At 46.3% G+C, this 19,516-nt stretch overlaps 1 protein-coding gene across 3 annotated transcripts in view; it reads left to right on the top strand.

The window, feature by feature from the left end:
- MVB12B (multivesicular body subunit 12B) overlaps positions 1–19,516 on the top strand; it is a 465,376-nt gene that overhangs the window by 155,297 nt on the left and 290,563 nt on the right. For all 3 annotated transcript variants that reach the window (XM_078646102.1, XM_078646101.1, XM_078646103.1), the window contains exons 3-4: positions 5,130–5,237; positions 18,668–18,764. In XM_078646102.1, coding sequence (XP_078502228.1) covers positions 5,130–5,237; positions 18,668–18,764 — 205 coding nt within the window. The remainder of the gene's footprint in view (positions 1–5,129; positions 5,238–18,667; positions 18,765–19,516) is intronic.

Here is a 19,516-nt window from a genome sequence, read left to right on the forward strand (position 1 = left end):
CTACGTGGGTGAGAAGAAGGGAAGGGCGGTACAGAAACGGACCATCTCTCGGTGGGTCGTCCTGTGCATCAAAGCATGCTACTCTTTGGCTCGGAAGGAGCCTCCTGTTGGGCTGAGGGCCCATTCCACTCGGGCCACGGCGGCTACTACTGCCCTGGGCCGGGGAGTCCCTTTGCAGGACATTTGCCAGGCGGCCACGTGGGCCTCGCTGCACACCTTTGCGAGGCACTACTGCCTGGACAGTCAAGTCCGGAGGGATGGCTTCTTTGGCCGTTCGGTCCTCCAGGACTTTCTGGTGTAGGTTGTATTGGTTCGCAGACCCACCACCGGGGTTGGTATTGCTGGGGTATCTATTCTAAGGTAAGGAATCTAATACTAACCTGTTTCTTTCAGATGAACAAGTTACTTACCTTCGGTAACGATATATCTGTAAGAAACAGTAGTTAGTATTAGATTCCTTACCGCCCCGCCCATCCTCCCCGTTCTGCGAACTGATACCTAGGGTTAAGGACATCCCTTTCAGGGCCCTAGTTTCAAATGGCACCAGTGTTGGTTCTCACATGGCTCTGCGTGTTCTGGCGCGGAAAAGCTGTGTGCAAAGAACTGACGTCAGCGCGCGGAGGCGGCGTCTATATACTCCAGCGACGTCATCACGGCGCACGACGCCGACGACGCGGAGCCGCAGGGGACGCCTGCAGACGACGCCTACCGACGCGCAGGGGTACTGCTACGCAAAAGTTTCCGGATCCAGACTGACGCCTGGGGATATTCTAAGGTAAGGAATCTAATACTAACTACTGTTTCTTACAGATATATCGTTACCGAAGGTAAGTAACTTGTTCATTAGGCCCAGGCAGTCCCTAAAAAGTGGCCCACCTTTGCAGGACGTACTCTTTCAGATAACATCATTTGATTAGTCTCATTGGACTCTTTTTTACAGAAATGTTTAGTAACCTAAGCACTTTAAAGCCTCTAGAATTAGTAAGATTGGTGAAAACTAGAAGCACTACATTTAGACCAGGCGGGCTAGGTGAAATAAAATGGCACAAGGACCACAATACCTGATTTGGCTAGGGTTGCCACCTGGCTGAATTGTTTACTGACATGACCTGTATTTTAATATTCTGGCCGGTGTGAAAATTAAGAAAAATGCGGAAGTCTCTATTTTTTTCTCTGATCAGTATGTAAACAGTCAACGTAAGTTGAAAGCACTTTAAAATATGTTCTTAAGCTGCTTTACATAACTATGACTAATAGTTAAACAAACAAAGACAGATAAGACATGGTAAAAATAATATTGATATTTATATATAAATAGTGCTCTCTAATTATCATGCTCTTGCCGTTGCAGAATCTTATAACATAAATAAGTTGCCGTATTATTTTCTCTTTGCTTTGAATGCTTTGCAGCATTCTCTTCATAGACAGTTTCTGTTCCTACACTGTCTCACCAAAAAACCACAGTTAATTTTACTCAGAGGCAACAAACACGCAAAGTAAAGAACAAGCATTCCGACTTTTTGTTCATGTTTTATTTTTGTTAAAATACATAGTTGGAGAATAGCAAAGGCCAGTGAGGATAATGCACGGAGTGCTATGTGCCAGGTGTATATGCAAATATATATACGGTGCTATACACATACATCGACACATTGAGCACAAAGCAAAGGCAAGTGGAAACTATGGCTTGGGGATTAAACTCCTTGTCGTTGCAGTGGAGCAGATCAGGCAGTTAGTGTGCATTAAAATAGCTGGAATGGAGTAAAAAAATGGCTTTTTTTTGCGATCGGTCCGTGATTTTTATAGTTTACATAAGGTGAACTCGGTGCTAGGGCATTGGGGTGATTTACATGGGCAACAGTTACACTGCACAAGATCAAATGTATTTTTACTTTAGTCTTTGGTGAGATTAAGTGATTTGCCCAGAATGACAGGATGTTGAGCTGATGCTGGGACTAGAACCTGGCCTCCGACTGCCAATGTAGGCAGCTTAGGACACAACGCCACATCCTCTCTAGTTCAATAAAAGCCTAACAAAGGTTATCTCACTGCGAGGCCCATGTAAATACACCCACACCCTCCAGGAAGGCTTATTGTAGTTTACTCCTTCCCCAGCCCTCCATATCCTCAGGGTGATGACCTTGCAGGGGAGGGGGGTCAAGAAAAAGGACACAGCTACTGCTGCTACCGTGGAGACTAAGGTGTCAATTACCCATAGACAAAAACCTGCTCCCTCAGTGATGCCCTGCATACTCCCACCTGCCCCCACCCACCATTGCCTGGCAGGGGAGCGGTCTGGGGCAAGACACTTCTTTGCGGGGCGGGGGGGGGGGGGGCCTGAGGGAAGAATGACACAACAAATAGAGCAACACCTGGCCACGATTAAGGCATATTGCCACACTTAACACCTTCACCCCGCACACCATAGCCAGAAGTGTGATGGCCTGGGAGGCAGGAATGAAGCTGAGGCCCTTTAACAACCAGCCCACATGTCGCACCTTTCAGCACCGCCCATCGGCCAATGCCCGACTGCTTGCCTTTGTAATCCGACCCTGTCCCCAATTACAGGTCAAACCTGCAAATGCAGACGGGCCTCGCGCTACATGTGGGCTGCACAGCCCTGGGTAAAAGGGCTCCCCGCCCTGGGGGTTAATAGCCATTGCCCAGTGCTGCGAGGCACAGGGGAGGGGGGCCTCTTCCCCTATTCCTACACATGCCTGCGAAGCCCAGGGGAAAGGCAGCCCTTCCCTGGGCTACGCAGTGCTCACCACAGGCGCGAGGCTGGTGGGGAAACACTTTTACGAGGCCCCCTGTTGATGGGCTGAGCTCGGGGCCCTGGGCAGCCACCCATGCTGCCCATGCCTAGCGCTGGCCCTGATCACCGGGTTAGGAGCATTTCCTGCTCCCAAGTCATAGGGCTAGAGCACGGAGCAGCCAGACCCAACTCTTCCTCGAGGTGGCCAGGGGACATGCCACACAGTGTGAGCCGGTCCAGCCAGTACATGCTGCTGGGAAGTTGGATCTCTTCACGCCCCATTGGTAATATACAGCTCAGGGTGACAACTGGCTTCCCTAGTCCAGGATACTTTCGGGAGGAAAGGAATGGTTCAGTAGTCAGTACTGCTGTAGAAAAGGAGCGTGAGTGTGATTGTGTGTGTTGATTTTGCTGCTACTGTCTGTGGTCTGCTTTTTTCTGTGTTTGCAAGGAGTGCACTGCTGCTCCTGTGCTTTTCTTGTGCTGTGTGTGTTGAAGATTGAGAAAGTATGTTTGTATGCATGTATCTATATGGTATTTCTATAGTGCAAACCTAATAAAAAGGCAGTGGAGCACTCGCCATGGCCAGCAATTGGAGAGAAAGCTCATGGATGGTTAATGCATTGTGATTTAGTGTTTGCTCAAAAATTATCTTCAACTTTTTCTTAAATTTGAGCAGGGTTGGGGCAGTTCTGAAGCATACAGGTACGCTGTTACAGATCCTGTGTGCATAGATGGAAAAAGGCTGTTTAGTGTTTTTATACTCTTTAGTCTACAATCTGACGGTGTCCTGGTTGCGTGCCAAGGTTCACCAGAGATAATAAGCAAGGGTGCTGGTTGTGATGGCTTGGTAAATGATGAAGCTAGTTTTGAAGACCGTGCGGGCTCTCGATGGGAGCCTATAGATTTTCATTAGGGTGGGGCCGGTCATATTTCTTCAGTCCTTGGGTGAGACGTGCTGCGACGTGTAGAATGACCCTAAGGGGTGCCAGTGTGGAGTCTGGAAGGCATTGCCACCACCCAGATGCAAGGGCACAAGGGGTTGAACAGCAGTTCTGAATTCGCTTTCTGGAATACATGATTTGACTTTCTTTAGAAGAAAGAGCTGGTACCAGGCACTCATGCTGCCCACGCTGATCTTATGCTCTGTTTGGCGGAAACATGTCCACTTGCTGCTCGTGTTGAACCTGTGCAGTAACCATGGTGCCCTGCGGCTGCCCAGGCTCGTGGCAAGTGACTGAGAGTAATTCTGCTGGTACTGCCCATGGGAAGTTTGGTGTGTTCATTTGAAATAATGTGTGTCTGTGTGTGTTGGCTTTGCCAACACTCTGTTAAAAGTCTGTGTGCCTCTCCTTCAGGCTTTTTTCATTTTGTTCTTTGGAGAAATTATCAGAAATACGTTTGCACAAAGTATTTCCATATTAAAACAAAGGAAAATTGAAGTGCATTTAAATGAATTATTGAAATTCATATCACGCCCATCAGGAAGGAAGGGTGGTCTTTTTAACACCTGATTTATTTCAGTCTTGCATTATGATGTACCACTACGTAGTAAGCATATCTTTACTATTTTTAATTCCACTTATGGCTTTCCTCCGAGACAATTCTAGAAACTAATCAAAAACGTACCTTACTATATGGCGATGAGATCGAGGTAGAAAATGCAGTATTATTGTAGGTCGACATTGTCACCCTCGATGTAGTGACTGCAACTTGCTTTCCGGACTCTCATTTTTGTCAGGTAGCTCAGCGGAGGTTGCCTCGTTTTGCTATTTTCTGAACGTATTTCCTTGCACTGTGAGTAACTCGTGTGTTACTAATTCTCTTTGGCTTCCTGCGAGGAAGGTGTCATTTCCTTCGCCGTGCCGCGCGCGCACACGTCACCTTTACTACCGTGTTTGCGGGGTCCTTTGCGTTCACTGACACTCCTTGCCTCGAGCGACGCAAACTTTGGCGACTCCTCTGGCATGGTGCGGACACGTTTCTATTGTAGAATTTTATGCTTCATCAAAGTTTGCGTCACCTTTAGCATTTACGTGCACGCTGACGCGCCGCGGCGCCGCGCAGGCGAGAACAGGCGCCTTAATGTGTCGACTTTTCCAAACTTTGCGCTGCACGTGTAACAACAAAAGTTTGTATCCTCATTAGAACGGGTTTTGTCAGGGCGTCTTTAATCAATTATGTCCCAGGGGACCATATTTTTAGAATTGGTGTTTTTTTTCCAGTTTTATACCATACACTTCACCTGGGTGTAGTGAACTAATGAGATGCCGTGAGAGTTCGAGGCGAGTTAATTAGTAAAAGCAAGGATGAACAGCTCATACATTAGCCGCGTCGTTTCTCACCCCCACTCCATTTTGTCTTACCTACACAGGTTTCTCAAACAGCAGATGGCTTGGACGCTGACCTCTGGAAGGACGGCTTGTTTAAATCCAAGGTTACGAGGTACCTTTGCTTCACCAGAACCTTCTCGAAAGAAAATGTAAGTTAAATGTCATTTCTGTGCAATGAAAATAAAAATAAGTGTCTTTGTGTAAACACCTCCCACCCCCATGTTCGCTCTTTAGTTTTACTTAATTGATGTTATGTGAATATTACCCTTTGTGGAGAAGTGTGGCTCACTGGTTAGAGCAGCAGAATCTGATGCAGAGGTCTGGCCCGGGACCAGGGTTCAATTCCCGTCGCGGCAGGGTCTTGGGCTCAATGTCCTTGGACCCGATAATTCTCTCGCCTCTGTAAAAAAAATGTAAATTGATACTTGTATAGCGCACTACTCACCCGCAAGGGTCTCAAGGCGCTTGTACGAATACCGCCGATGGAACCCATCCTGGATTTCCCTGTGAGGTGTCCACTCCTGGGCACCCCCAAGGTGGAGGCCAGGCATCCTTAGCGTTGTGGGGCCGTTGTGGAGATTAAGTAAGCTGTTGCCCAGAGTTGCAGAGTGGGACTCCATGATTGGAATAGGCACTGAGGCGAGAATTATCAGGTCCATGGAATTTTGAGCCCAAGACCCGCCGAGGCGGGGAATTGAACCCTGGTCCCTGGACCTCTGCATCAGGGTCTGCCGCTCTAACCATTGAGCCACACTTCTCCACTCGGTGCCTAGTCTAATCATGGGTCCCACTCTGCAACTCTGGGCAAAAGCTTGCTTAATCTCCACACCAGCCCCAACAGCGCTAAGGATGCCTGGCTTCACCTTGGGGTGCCCAGGAGTCACCTCACAGGAACAGGAGGCACCTCACAGGAACAGGCCAGGACGGGTTCCTCAGCGGCACAGCGCGGGGACACACTGGCTAGTGTAACCAGGCGCTTTATAAGCTCAGGATTATTTTATTATTATTATTCTTTTTAATATAATTTCTTTTTAAAACCCGAAGAGTTAAGTAGATCAGGTCAGTTGTAAATTAGCTGCTTTTGGTAATCTTTGGACATCTGTGAACTAACTACTCCTTGCAAAGGCAAGAACAGTGCAGCGGGTCAGTCTGACTTACCACAGATGAGACAAGTGTTGCACTGGAGAGCCTAAAGTGAAACCAGCTGCAGTGTTAAGAGAGTGCTCAGAGCTTCCATCTCAAATATTATAAACCAGGCTTCTTCATGGATAAAAATGGTGAACGTGGCCTGCAAAGCTTCATGTGATTCACAGACCCAGTTTTACATATGATTGTGGCACATACTCACGCAGACGTGCGACACCTGATGATGTACCGCAGGCGGAAGTAGCGCCTTGAAGAATGGTTGTGGTTCCCATAGGCCTTGGGTACTCACAAACTTTGGCCCTGGGAACGATCGGTTGTGTGACCAAGGGCTGCACTGATGCCAGCAGGGTGGCGGTAGGGCATCTGGGTGGGTCAGGGATTGTCTAAGGAGGTCAAAAAACCTGTCTAATAAACGGACACACATTTATTTGCAGGTTAATAAATACTTGCCCTTTTATTTAACATTTTTTCCAAAATATTAGTGCTCGGCAACTGAACAGCACCGTGTGTTAAGAAAAATAGATGTTCCCCAAAAATGCATGTGAATTACTAACTTTTCCATGCACAAGTGTCGGAGGGAAACCATACATATGTCTTGGAGTTTTTGCAATAGGCAAGCAGGCAAAAATCTCCATCATGATCAATCAATTGGGGATTTGTGAAGCGCACTACTCACCTGTGAGGGTCTCAAGGTGCTGGGGGTGAGGGGGTTTGATCAGCTCTGTCTCGTCCAAAGAGCCGAGTCTTGAGGCTTTTCCTGAATGCTTGCAGTGTGGGTGTTTGTCTGATGTTGAGGGGGAGTTCGTTCCAGGTCTTGTCCGCGAAGTAGGAGAAGACTTCCTCCCGTTCTGGTTCTGCGGATGCATGGGATTTTGGCCAGGGCAAGGTCGGCGGAGTTGAGGTTTCTCTTGGGTGCATAGAAGGAGATTCTTTCGTTGAGGTCATGGGGTCCAGTGTTGTGGAGGGATTTGTAGGCATGAGTGAGCTGCTTGAAGGTCACTCTCTTTTCGATGGGGAGCCAGTGGAGGTTTCATAGGTGCTGGGTGATGTGGGTGAAGTGGAGAAGCGTGGCTCAGTGGTTAGAGGCGGCAGACCCGGAAGCTGAGATCGACCGTGGACCAGGGTTCGATTCCCCGCCTCGGCAGGTCTCGGGCTCAAAATTCCACGGACTCGACAATTCTCGCTCTGGTGCCTACTCAACTCACGGGGTCACACTCTGCAACTCTGGGCAATAGCTTGCTTAATCTCCACTACGGCCCCTCGCGGCGGGATGCCTGGCTTTCACCTTGTGGACACCCTGCCGGGGTTTCTCACAGGGGAATACCAGGACGGGTTCCCTAAGCAAGCGCCGGGACGCTTACGGGCAGCTGTGCGCTTTACAAGTCTAGCATATTTACATTTTCAAGGAATGCCGAGGACGAGTCTGCCTGCAGCATTCTGGATAGTCTGGAGTTTGAGGAGTAGATCTTTGTTGATTCCAGCATAGAGGGCGATCCCGTAGTCCAGTCTGCTGGTTATGAGTGCATGGGTGACGGTCTTTCTGGATTCGGGGGGATCCATTTGAAGGTCTTGCGGAGGGTATTGAAGCACATGGCAGATACGGCGTTGACCTGTCAATTCAAGGTGAGGGAGGAGTCGAGTATGATGCCGAGGATGCGAGCGTGGTCCGTGGGTGTGGAAGAGTTGCTGAGGCTGGTGGGCCACCGGGTGTTTTCCCATGCAGAGGGTGTGGAACCGAGGACGAGGACTTCAGTTTTCTCTGAGTTGAGCTTCAGACGTCTTTCATTCTTTCCTGGAAACTGTGTCTGGTGATGTCGGGTTCCTTGGTGAAGGAGAGGATGAGCTGGGTGTCGTCGGCTTAGTATACTATGCTGAGTCAGTGTTTTCTGAAGTTGGTAGCGAGGGGGGGCATGTAAATGTTGAATAGAATGGGGCTGAGTGAGGATCCTTGGACTCTTCATGCGTGACACTAGCTCTTTAGCTCTATGTGTGACCTTAAGTTCCACCCCCTAGCCGCAGGATGTTGGAATATCCAAAGCTGCTGGATGTTGGAATCTCCAAAGCCTCTAGATAATGGAATCTCCAAAGTTGCTAGTTGTTGGAATCTCCAAAGCCTCTAGATGTTGGAATCTCCAAAGCCTCTAGATGTTGGTATCTGAAAAACCGCTAGATGTTGGAATCTCCAAAGCCTCTAGATGTTGGCATCTCCAAAGCCTCTAGATGTTGGAATATCTAAAGCCGGTAGATGTTAGAATCTCCAAAGCCGCTACATGTTGGAATCTCCAAAGCCTCTAGATGTTGGAATCGCCAGAGCTTCTAGATGTTGGAATCTGAAAAGCCGCTAGATGTTGGAATCTCCAAAGTCTCTAGATGTTGGAATCTCCAAAGCCGATACATGTTGGAATCTGAAAAGCCGCTAGATGTTGGAATCTCCAAAGTCTCTAGATGTTGGAATCTCCAAAGCCTCTACATGTTGGAATCTCCAAACCCTCTAATGTTGGAATTGCCAAAGCCTCTAGATGTTGGAATCTCCAAAGCCGCTAGATGTTGGAATCTCCAAAGCCTCTAGATGTTGGAATCTCCAAAGCTGCTAGATGTTGGAATCTGAAAAGCCGCTAGAGGTTTGAATCTGAAAAACCGCTAGATGTTGGAATCTCTAAAGCCGATGCATGTTGGAATCGCCAAAGCCTCTACATGTTGGAATCTCCAAAGCCTCTAATGTTGGAATTGCCAAAGCCTCTAGATGTTGGAATCTCCAAAGCCGCTAGATGTTGGAATCTCCAAAGCCGCTAGATGTTGGAATCTCCAAAGCCGCTAGATGTTGGAATCTCCAAAGCCTCTAGATGTTGGAATCTCCAAAGCTGCTATGTGTTGGAATCTGAAAAGCTGCTAGATGTTGGAATTTCCAAAGCCGCTAAATGTTGGAATCTCCAAAGATTGCAGTTCCTTCTGAATCTCCAGAGCCCGCGGGGTTGCCAGACAAAACTCGGGGAACAGGACAACACAATGGTCACTGTGTTTAAATCCCGTCCTTTCTGTCAAGGCTCCGTAAATCCTGCCCCGGTCTCCCCTTGTGCTGCTGGTAATGCATAGGGTCATAACTCGGTCAGTAAGACAGTAAGATCGGGGTGGGCGCTTCAAATCTCCCAATAATCACTCTGGTATAAAATGTTAAAATCATTATCTGAGAAGCAAGGCATGAGGGGTTTAAGAGGCCATGAAAAGGGAAAGCAGTGCGGATTATTAGGGTTACTTAAAAGACAACATGTAAAATAACCAACAGTTTGGAGAGGAGAGGAGAGGAGAGGGAGAGAGAGAGAGATATCCGACAGCCACCTCAACATACTCTAATGAAGCACCTGTACCCAAATATTTACTAGAGAATACATTTAATTGGGGGGTGTAACACCCCAAACAACCCTCGTAATGCCGGTAATCCCAAATGCCTTCTTCTCTGAGCGGTCTCTAGCTGTTTAGTACTTTCCCTAGTGAGAATTGCTCACCCTGGGCACCACCCATTGGCAGAGTCTGTGGCGGATAGGAGTTCCTCAGGGTACCAAAAGTGCCACTCTAACTTCTGTAGCCACTCTTCTACAAAGAGCACTTTGACTCCGAGGGACTCTGTTCTTGCTCTAATGGCGGACTCCCTTTTCTCTGTCTTCTCCCAAAACTTGGAACAACCTCCTTCTCTCCTGAAATGGCGGTCATCATTTTAACTCATCAAAACCTGTTTGAAGGTTTTAAAGTTCAGTCCCCACCTCTTTGGGAGTGCATTTTTTGTTTGTGGTGAAGTTGCTCTTTTACCCTTAATTCCGTTTCAGGTCTCCGATCCCGGCGAGTAACTTATTTGCCCTCGCCAACATTTCCTTTGGTGAACTTTATTTTAAAACGGTATATTTTCAGTAGATCTGGGTGATCGCCGGGATTGTTCTTAAGACCCCGTTCATCCACTCTCTTGCTTGAAGTAAATCCTAAAATCGTCTCGGCTCATCATACTGGTTCTGCGTGTTTATTGGGAGTTTATAGGACGTTCTGTGAGCAGATTTCTCGATTCTGCCCTTCTCTCAAGGATTCGTGGGCCTGTAGCTGACGGCTCTCTGTCCTTTTCCCATTTGTAGTAAATTCTCAGCAGGACGCCGGTGAAAGATGGTTTTCACCTTCATCGCATTGTTGACGGATGAGGCCTTCTGACCCTCCCCAGCCTTAACTTTCCTTCTATTTCTCCTACTACATAGTCAGATCTTCAAATCCTCCCTTTGTTGTATTTAAAAGTACAGACTCACTGACGCTGTATTTGTACATTTATTTTGCCGTGTTTTTTGCTATATTGTGTAAGATTTACATGCCTTTCGTTCTTGATTTTTATATAGTAATATTATATTATCGTTCCAGCAGGTTGTGAAACAAAATGTGTTTTGCACCTTGGGGAGAAGATGTGGCATGGCGGCTCGAGCTGCCGCCTTTAAAACCTGGAAACCCCGGTTCAAATCTTGGCCTCAGGGGTAGACTCAGCACTGTGTGATTCTAGGCAAATCACTTAATACTTCAGTTGCCTAAAAATGTGTAAAGTGTGTTTGTGTAATTTCCACTTGATTCACCCGCTCTTGTTGATGTCTGTGACCCCTCACATAATGTACAGCGCTCTATTGCTTCGCAGCTAAGTTCTTGCTAGATAAATACCAATACATTCATGCACATATGGGAGCAGACGTCAAACTTTGCACTTCAGCTTGCAAATTTCTGAGAGCTGTCTGTAAATGGTTGGTGTTTGGCCTGCGGTGAAATAACAGACCTGCCAACTCATGCGGTGCCACCATGTGACACCCGATATCGGCTCCCATCACACGGTCACCCGGTAAGGAACCTATTTCACACGGTGGCAGAGAAAACGATCTGAAAACCACTGTAAGTAATATTTTTCCAGCTCTTTTTTCGAGGCTTTGATTTGCTGACTTACATTTAGGGGTGTTAAAACACACCAGGACATCGGCACCAGCTTCAGCAAGGACTTTTCTTTTTGAGTAGAGGGCTTGGAGGCAGGGTGGTGCCAAAGTGCTTTAGAGTCGGAATAGGTACACTGTGGGGAAGGCTTTCGGCAGGGTGGGTGTTCTAATACAGGGTACATAGGTGCCTTGTAGGAGCAGATGCACCTTGTAGTTCATGACATAGGTGGGTGTTCTGCGATTATTTTATTTGAGCACCAAGAGGAATTTTGTACTATTTGTTTGAAATATTAGTAGTTGGTCCCAGGAGAGCAGCCAGAGACAGATGTCCAAAGACACTTGGGTATGAAATGTGCAAGTCGAAATCTCTCAGCTAGTCTACCTCTTTTAGAGCAGTAGCTCAAAACCTTCTGTATGTACTGCGATACCCGAGCAACCTTTGGCTGATGACAAGTGGAGCTGTCCTATGCAGCTATAGAGGAGTTTGGCTCTGGATTACCCCTCGTCACCTACCCAGCCGGGCGTCGGACACTGTTTTTCCTCGTCTCCACATTGTATTTCCTACCCCCTCCCTCCTATGTTTATGCTATGCTTTTGTAACTCATGTTACTATGCTCCAGCAACTGATGTAACTTTGTAACTATGTTCTGAAACTGTTTTTCCTCATGTAAAGCGCTCTGATGCCTTCGGGTCTAGCCAGCGCTATATAAAACTTTTCAAATAAATAAATGTAGAAATGTGTGGAGTGTGCTTGTTAAGGGGAAGGTAGTTTTAAGGGCTAGGCCTCTTTGGGAGCACTCTTAACTATTGTACATCCTACATTTAAAGTAAAAACCCAATATTGAGGTGCATGGATAATTTATAAATTATTTATAATGATAATTTATAAAGCCCAGAATTTATAATTTAAAATTATAAGTTTAAAGCGTTTGAAGTGTGTTTCACTAAAGTCCCTTAATATCAACTTGCTACTTTGTTTTTTATGACTTTATATATCTAGTGACCTTTTTCAGAGCAAAAGTTCCCATACATAATGAGTTTAATTTATAACTTCAATTGGTTTGGGGATGTGATCCCAAATATTTATCACATGTAGTGGACGTGGAAAATTTGTCATTATTCTTCTGCATAATAGAAAGTATTTTGAGATGAACATTCATTAAAAAAGATGGCCACTCCTGAAACTTTTTCCTGCAATGGCATATCATCGGCAGTAGGTGGCGCTGACTGCCATCGATAGTGAAGTCTGGTGGGTCCACTGGAAGTGATGATGTAGCAGATATCAGTTTTTTTTTCTATGCACCTACAGTTGTGGAATCTGGAGGTGCCAAAATGTTTTGTCTGTTGTCTAACGACGACACCAAAATCCTCAGGCTTAGGCCCCTGTGTGTCGCAGACTGATGTTTGTATCAGACTCTCTTTCCGACTACTTTTCGTGCCACTGCAAAGCTCATGAACACTCATCATGTGGAAAAAGCAAACCATGCTGGTGGTTCAAGAAGTGGACTTGCTCTTCAGACCCATTTCTGGAATTACAGACCTCCTTCAGATGAATGCCTCTTTCTGGGGCCTCTGCCCAGGTTGAGGCTTTTCAGAAATAATTTTTAACTGTTTTTCTTACCGAAGCCTCCGATATCCTCCAAAGTAGTCTTGATTGCTCCCCCCTTTCCGCACAATCTGCCACCACCACTGTGCCGGCGACCTCAGTGCTAAAGTCTATTATTCCCACAGAAAAGTTGGCACTGAAGCTGCTTCTAAAATTGGGTTTGGTTTTTCAGACGCACCTAAATTGAAGTAGACCCCATTGGCACCATTACAGGCATAGAGATCGACTTGATTGTAGCCGATTTATCGAACTGTATCAATCTTTGAGATCTGAAGCAGAAGGGTATCATCACGAGGAGTCCCCAACTCCTAACCGTTGCCAGCCCAGAGACTTTCCAGAGTATTCACAGTTATATTTAGGCGAGACCATGATAGATTGGATTTTCTTGTTTAGGCATCTTAAGATGACACTCATGGCGATAGCGAAGCTGCATAAAATTCTACTTCCATTAAATACTACTGCGTAGATTCCTGCTTTCATTGAATGCTACTACATAGAATGCTGATCCTATTGTCTCCTGCTCCAGAAGGCTGCTGCCCTTGAACGCTGCTGGATAGAATGTTGATTCAATTGTTTCCAGTTGTAGAATGTGGATTCCATTGGCTCCACTTGTACAGCACCGTTTCTGTTGGTTCTTGATATACTCAGTCGACCTATTGGCTCCTCCTGTACAGATTGCGGCTTACCATTAGCTCCATGTGGCAGATTGCTACTTCCTGTGGGGCAGATTGCTACTTCTTGTGGACCTATGCCTCTTCCAGTGGCTCGTTTGGCAGAAAATGGCTCGCTGGCTGCTGTCTTGTCGTTTCCATTGATTCCTTCCTGTAGAACCTTATTTCCATTGGCTCCTGCTTTAGAAAGTGCTGCTTCCAGTGGCTCCTTATGCACAAAGTGCTTTTTTCCATCAGTTCCTTTTGTATAAATTGTTTCTTCTGTTGACTTCTTCAGTACAACGTGTTTCTTCTTCTCCAAATGCTACTACTTGTGTAGTGAGTAGACACAGGCCCCTGAGTTAGAAACTTGCAAGTTTAAGTCCTGCCTCTAATGTGTGTTACACTGTGAGCATGTATGTCCTCTTTGGTTATTTTAAGTGCATTTAGTCATTTCGACAGTGATGGTGAACTGATTCTCCCCGGAGTCATTTGTGACCACATTATCTTCAATTTTCTTAGCATGAACTGAGTTTTCTCATGGTGAGTGAGTAAATAAAAGACGTGACACCTGTAGAGAATAGCGTAAAAATATTAACGACAACCAAATGGAAACTTATCCACCCAGAGCGGTGCATATCCAGTGGGACACGCTTCATGAGTGCCGGTACCTGACACGTTCATTCATTAATAATAGTGGTAGCTGCAATTTAAGTAGATTTTAAATCCCAACGTGCAGCTCTCTTGCGCTTGTATGAAAATATGAGTACCCAAGTGGGAATGTCCCTGTTTATTTAACAAAGGCGACATAAATAAAACATGGCGCGGGCATCAGCTATCGTTGTTTCATCTGCCAGTCATCGGGGCTGCACTTCAAATGAACTGTGGCAGGTTTTGATTTTACAAAATTAGCCATTACTGTTTGTGATAAGCAGACTTCCTGAAGTCAGTTGCTCTGCTGGCGCGTTTTGTGTTTCTATTTGGGCGAGCGGTGGTTCAGAGCAGCGCCTCCGGCGTCGACCCAGTACACATCCTCCATTCTTGTACCATTACCAATATCACAGACATTAAGGTCTTTCCACCTTATTGAACCTCAAAAATCTGAAACAGAAGAGGATTGACCACCCCCGCCAGGGGGTCTGGGTCCTCTGGACGCCGCGCTCCCCTTTTGGAAGCGAGGACCTGTGCAGGTTTAGTTGCTAAGAAGTGGAATAAGCTTCATGGCCACCTGTGTTCCTTCTGCTTTACTGGTAAGACTCGGGGGGCGTGGTCTTTATTGCAGAGCAGTATTTTATTTCACTACAGTGTTAGTTGTCGTTGAAGATGGACTGCATCTCTCCGCTAGCAACAACCATAACATTTTGTCATTCGCTCTGTTTAGTTGCTTTTTGGTGGTTACCCTGAGCGCTCCCATAAGCAGCAGAAGCTGCAGGTACGGTTCCTCCCCAGCAGGAGCTAGCAGGGCCCTCTTGTATGCAACAAACACCTGCCAGCCACCATAGGTAAGGCCATCCCATGGGCTTGCTTGTGTAGAAGCAGTAGTGATACCACCTATGCTGCAATCCTGTCAAGGACTACAGTCCTGACAATGGGTGTCAGTAGCTTGTTACATGGCACACAAGCTGATAGTGGAAATACTACTTTGGTTCATACGCCTGCGGTGCAGGAGCACATGAGGGTAGTGATTCTGGCTTTCTCTGCCCATTCTTTTATGAGTGGTAAGAGACCACTGATGGAAACCTTCCACCAATACTGTGTGGCTCATTGAGCAGTAGGTCCCAAAGTGTGCGAGTTGAAGCAACTGTGGTCCTCCACTTACATCAGAGATAGGAGAACCATTTACACATATCTGCATCTTCCTGGGAATGCTTCTAGATTTAGCCTAGTGGTTCCCGGAAATTAGTCTTCACACAGGGGTTTGGATCGCAGTACTCTTCTCGCCAGTTCCATTCATCATTCTCAGCAGACATCTGGATGTGGAGTACCCTTGGGTTTCTTTGAATATCTGCAACAGTTTAAGCACTGCAGTACCTGCTCCCTGGAGTCTAAAGTAATCTTCCTGGCCTAAACCTTGGTCTCACCACTTCTTAATTCTTTGATGGTTTTAGTCAAGGCCACCTCTGTGTTGCAGTGGTTTGTTTGTACAAAAGATGGCACTCAGTGTACCATGCTCTGCTGGGGCACCATGAACCTCAGGTTTGGGGCTTTTGGTCAGAGCACTTTACTTTCTCTTGCATACAGTAAGAGTCTGCATTTGGTGGAGTAATTTTGTTTGGTTTTCGCTTGATCGCCTAGGTAGGTTAAACCCATTAGTCCTATACCTATTGATTTCTTCACCCAATACAACCTGAATAACCCTTTATATTGGAAACACCTCATGTATCTCCCACCTACACCATTTCTAGGTATCGGCTGGCGATAGCAGCACACATGCGCTGCTCTTGGCATTCCAGAGCTTCTTGGAATCAATATAGATTCCGAAGTCGTGTCTCAGCTCTGCCCCTAATTTCTATTGGTGTGTGTCATTTAGCGTCATAGCTTATGCTAAACTGAGACTTCGAATTGTAACTGAGGCTATTTAGTCCCTCCTGGTTGCCACCCTGTCCTTTTTTGGCGCCGCCCTCCAGGATTGCATCGTTTACTGGCGGCGGGAGACAGTGCTACGCACTTTATCATTTGGCTTTGGCAAAGGCAGCTGCGTGTGTATTTTTGCATTGCGCTTTCACTGAAAGTGAAAGCGCAATGCAATTATAAACCAGCGGCTGCCTTTGCACACGCGAGAACAGTTGTCTTGCATGTAGTCAGTTTACCTCGCATGCAATCAGTGCAACCATCTCAGCGTTGCTTCTGTGTATGCGTACATTTTGGCTCAGAAAGTTAGCCCTCTATGGCTGAGCCTGAAATGCGCCCACACAAGATCACTTTTACTGTTCAATAAAAACACCTCTGGAGGATGAGGTGACCCCTTCACCGCCGCTCGTTTTTAAGTCAGGAACAAACCAAAGCTCCGTCGAGGAGAGTTTGTAAAAGTTATGTGGGGGCGGAGACCGCGGTGACAAAGGTCTCAGCAAAAGAATGGCGGAAAAAAGGGAAAAATGCAGCATCTCTCTGTTGGCACCTTTCCCTTCGCCGTGCTGCACTCGGGGGTTTGCGAATGTTCCCACCGAGTTGCGCATGTAGTTTTGCGGTGAAAGTGAAATAAAGGTTTCCTTTCCTGTGATTGAAAAGGGGAATCCTTCTCCTTGGCGCTATGGTGTCTGCCGCTAGCCGCCATCTTGATCGAAAACGGGGACGCAGACTCACCTTACTAATGATTCCCGGCTCCGACTCTCCCTCTAGTGATGAAGGTAGGAACTACAGCTTAGTTCCACGGGCTTTCCCTGGTGCAGTTCCCTTCGCTGGTCTGGGGGGGGTCAGCTGTAGGCTCGTCCGGTGCATGTTCTCGCTCTCGTGGGGGCTGTAGTGACACCTCTCAGGGTTGGGGCGTAGGAGGCAACGTCTCTGTTCACCTGCGTCTGGCGATTCTGAAGCCTCTGCTCAGCTTGCAATGTGCGCTGTGGCTGGATGTACCGGGGTCCAGCCGTAGGGTTTCGACGTGTACTCTTCCCGGCTCCTGCCTTAGGGGCCCTGGATGGATTTAAGCCCTAAATGGGCTTGCAGGAAAAATTCTCTCTCGGAACGGATATTAAAAGAGACCCTGCCTGACTCACGGCCAGGGTCTCCTCGACAGGGTCTTACCCCCCCCACCTCCCCCTCCCTCTCAGCGGCGGCAGGTTTAGTTAAACTGGTTTGTTGACTTCGGTGTTTACATTGGCTCAACATCATGTGATTCTGGGCAAATCACTTAATCTCCCGGTTCCTAGAAAAAACAAGCATTAAAAATGCAATAGGTCTCGCCTTTCATTAAGTTAAAGCCATTTGCTTTGCTATACAATACCATTAGCAAAGCAAATGGCTTTAACTTAATCAAAGGCGAGACCTATTGCATTTTCAATGCTTGTTTATTTTTGTAGTGGGTGTGTATTTTCCTTCCCTTGTTGGGATTTGTCTATTGTCCTTCACCTTCCTGTCCATGGCAAAGTGTGGGAGAGTGTATCCCTCTTCCACCTGCTTGCACCTCTTTCTTGGCCAATGGTAGCTACTTGCATTGGTGTGTAGACTTTTCAGATGCCCGGGGAAACCCCGAGATTGCTGAGGCGTACCTCCTTTTAACCTCATCGTCCTGTAACTTGGGGTCTTATTCTTATCTCTGGGAGGCTCCATGTGACACAGCTGGATTTCTTCTGTTACCCTTGTTAGTGATTTATTTGCAACTTGGATCCAAAATAATAGGATGGAAATATAGCCATTTAATCTGACAGGGAGATCTAGCCGCAGAGGCCTTACCGTAGAACATTCCCCAGGCATCAGACTGGATTTCGAAAATCTCGGGCAGTACCTCTGCGTGCAGGTAGGTGGAATCGAGCGAATTATGGAAGTGGCGGAGTTACTTTTTCCATCGGTAAAAAAAACCTTTATTATCCACATCGATGCTCATGACGAGCTGAGCTCGTCATGAGGCACTGTGCTCCGGTGCTCATGACGAGCTGAGCTCGTCATGAGCCGTGGAACGCTCGCATGCGGGGATAATTCCCCTGCTGTGCTGAGTGTTCCACGGGAACGGGTCTGCTCATGACGAGATGAGCTAGTCATGAGCACACGAGCGCCGTGCATCATAACGAGCTCAGCTCATCATGAGCACGGGGGCGCTGTGCGCGCCCCCCGCCCCCAAGCACAGCGGGGGAATTACCCCCACACTGAAGGGGCTATACGTTATTACAAATGCAAATATTCTTTACCTTTGTTTACTTTCCATTACTTTGGTAGAGTATTGTTGACTATGGTAGTAGGACGCTCTAGGTTTAGATTAGGGTTTTTGGACGAGGAGCGGGTCGTTCCACGTGGGAGGAGGGGAAAGAGGCGGGGCCTGATGGACTTGCAAACAGGATGGATTCATGTGGTCTTGTCATGTTTTTGTTCACCTTGTAATGAATAAAAACGGAGTTTAAAAATAAAATATTAAAATATTGCAAGTAAGAGGTGCTGGATATAACAACAAAATGTGGGATCAGTTTAATGAGTTACAGTTTACATAGTTGTGCATGTGTAAATGTGTATTTAAGAAATAATCAAAAGTGTAATTAGTTTTTGTTAATCAATAAACTTTTCCCATTTTTTTCTTTCAATGCCCACAGAGTCACTTGGGTAACGTGCTGGTTGATATGAAGCTCATTGATATTAAGGACACATTACCAGTGGGGTTCATTCCAATTCAGGAAACGATTGATACGCGTAAGTAAAACTAAATCAATTTTCATAATTTTTTTGTCATGTTTAAAAAATTGTCAGCTTTGTAAACTGTAAATTTAAAATAAAATGTGGGAGAAGACTTGCATTTAGGGACCCATACCTTTTTCTTCGATAAAACAATTAATACCGCACTTTGTATTACTGTTACTGTAGGATACGTTAATTCCAGATGCAGTATTACTCCATTACAGGTTTTACCCTCAGACTATTCCTGGCAAAATGTGAAGAAAGAAAATTACCCAATGTATGGGCTTTCCTGTCAATCTGCGGACTTTTTCTCTGAACTAGAATCACAAAAATTTCAGAATGGGTCTTTTAGTTGCAGAATTCTGCTATGAAAAAAACATACACATTTTATGTTAAAATATTTTTTTTCATGAAAGTTTGCCAACCGGCAAAGTTGCTCAAAGTTCACAAACTTGACTGTTTTATGAAGTTGTGTACTTCACACAAATCAGCAGGTGCAAACCTGCCCAGCTTCATTAAGGAAATATATTTTTTTGTTGAAAATTTCGAGTTTTGTAGGTAATTATCCTAGCGAAATGTTTATTTAGGTTCTTAGCCTCGAGAAACCAACGCGATTTGATGAAGTATTGAAGACAGTTTTTTTCTGCCAGATCATAATCGATTCTGGCTGGTAATGATGCTGTGAATGTCAGGGCACCTGTTTCGGGTACCACATTACTACAGAAACCTCACGGGCGGATCCTCAGTAGTGGCGAAGGAGCATCTCC

The sequence above is a fragment of the Lissotriton helveticus genome, chromosome 5_1, assembly GCF_964261635.1.
Source record: "Lissotriton helveticus chromosome 5_1, aLisHel1.1, whole genome shotgun sequence".
NCBI classification, from domain to species: domain Eukaryota; kingdom Metazoa; phylum Chordata; class Amphibia; order Caudata; family Salamandridae; genus Lissotriton; species Lissotriton helveticus.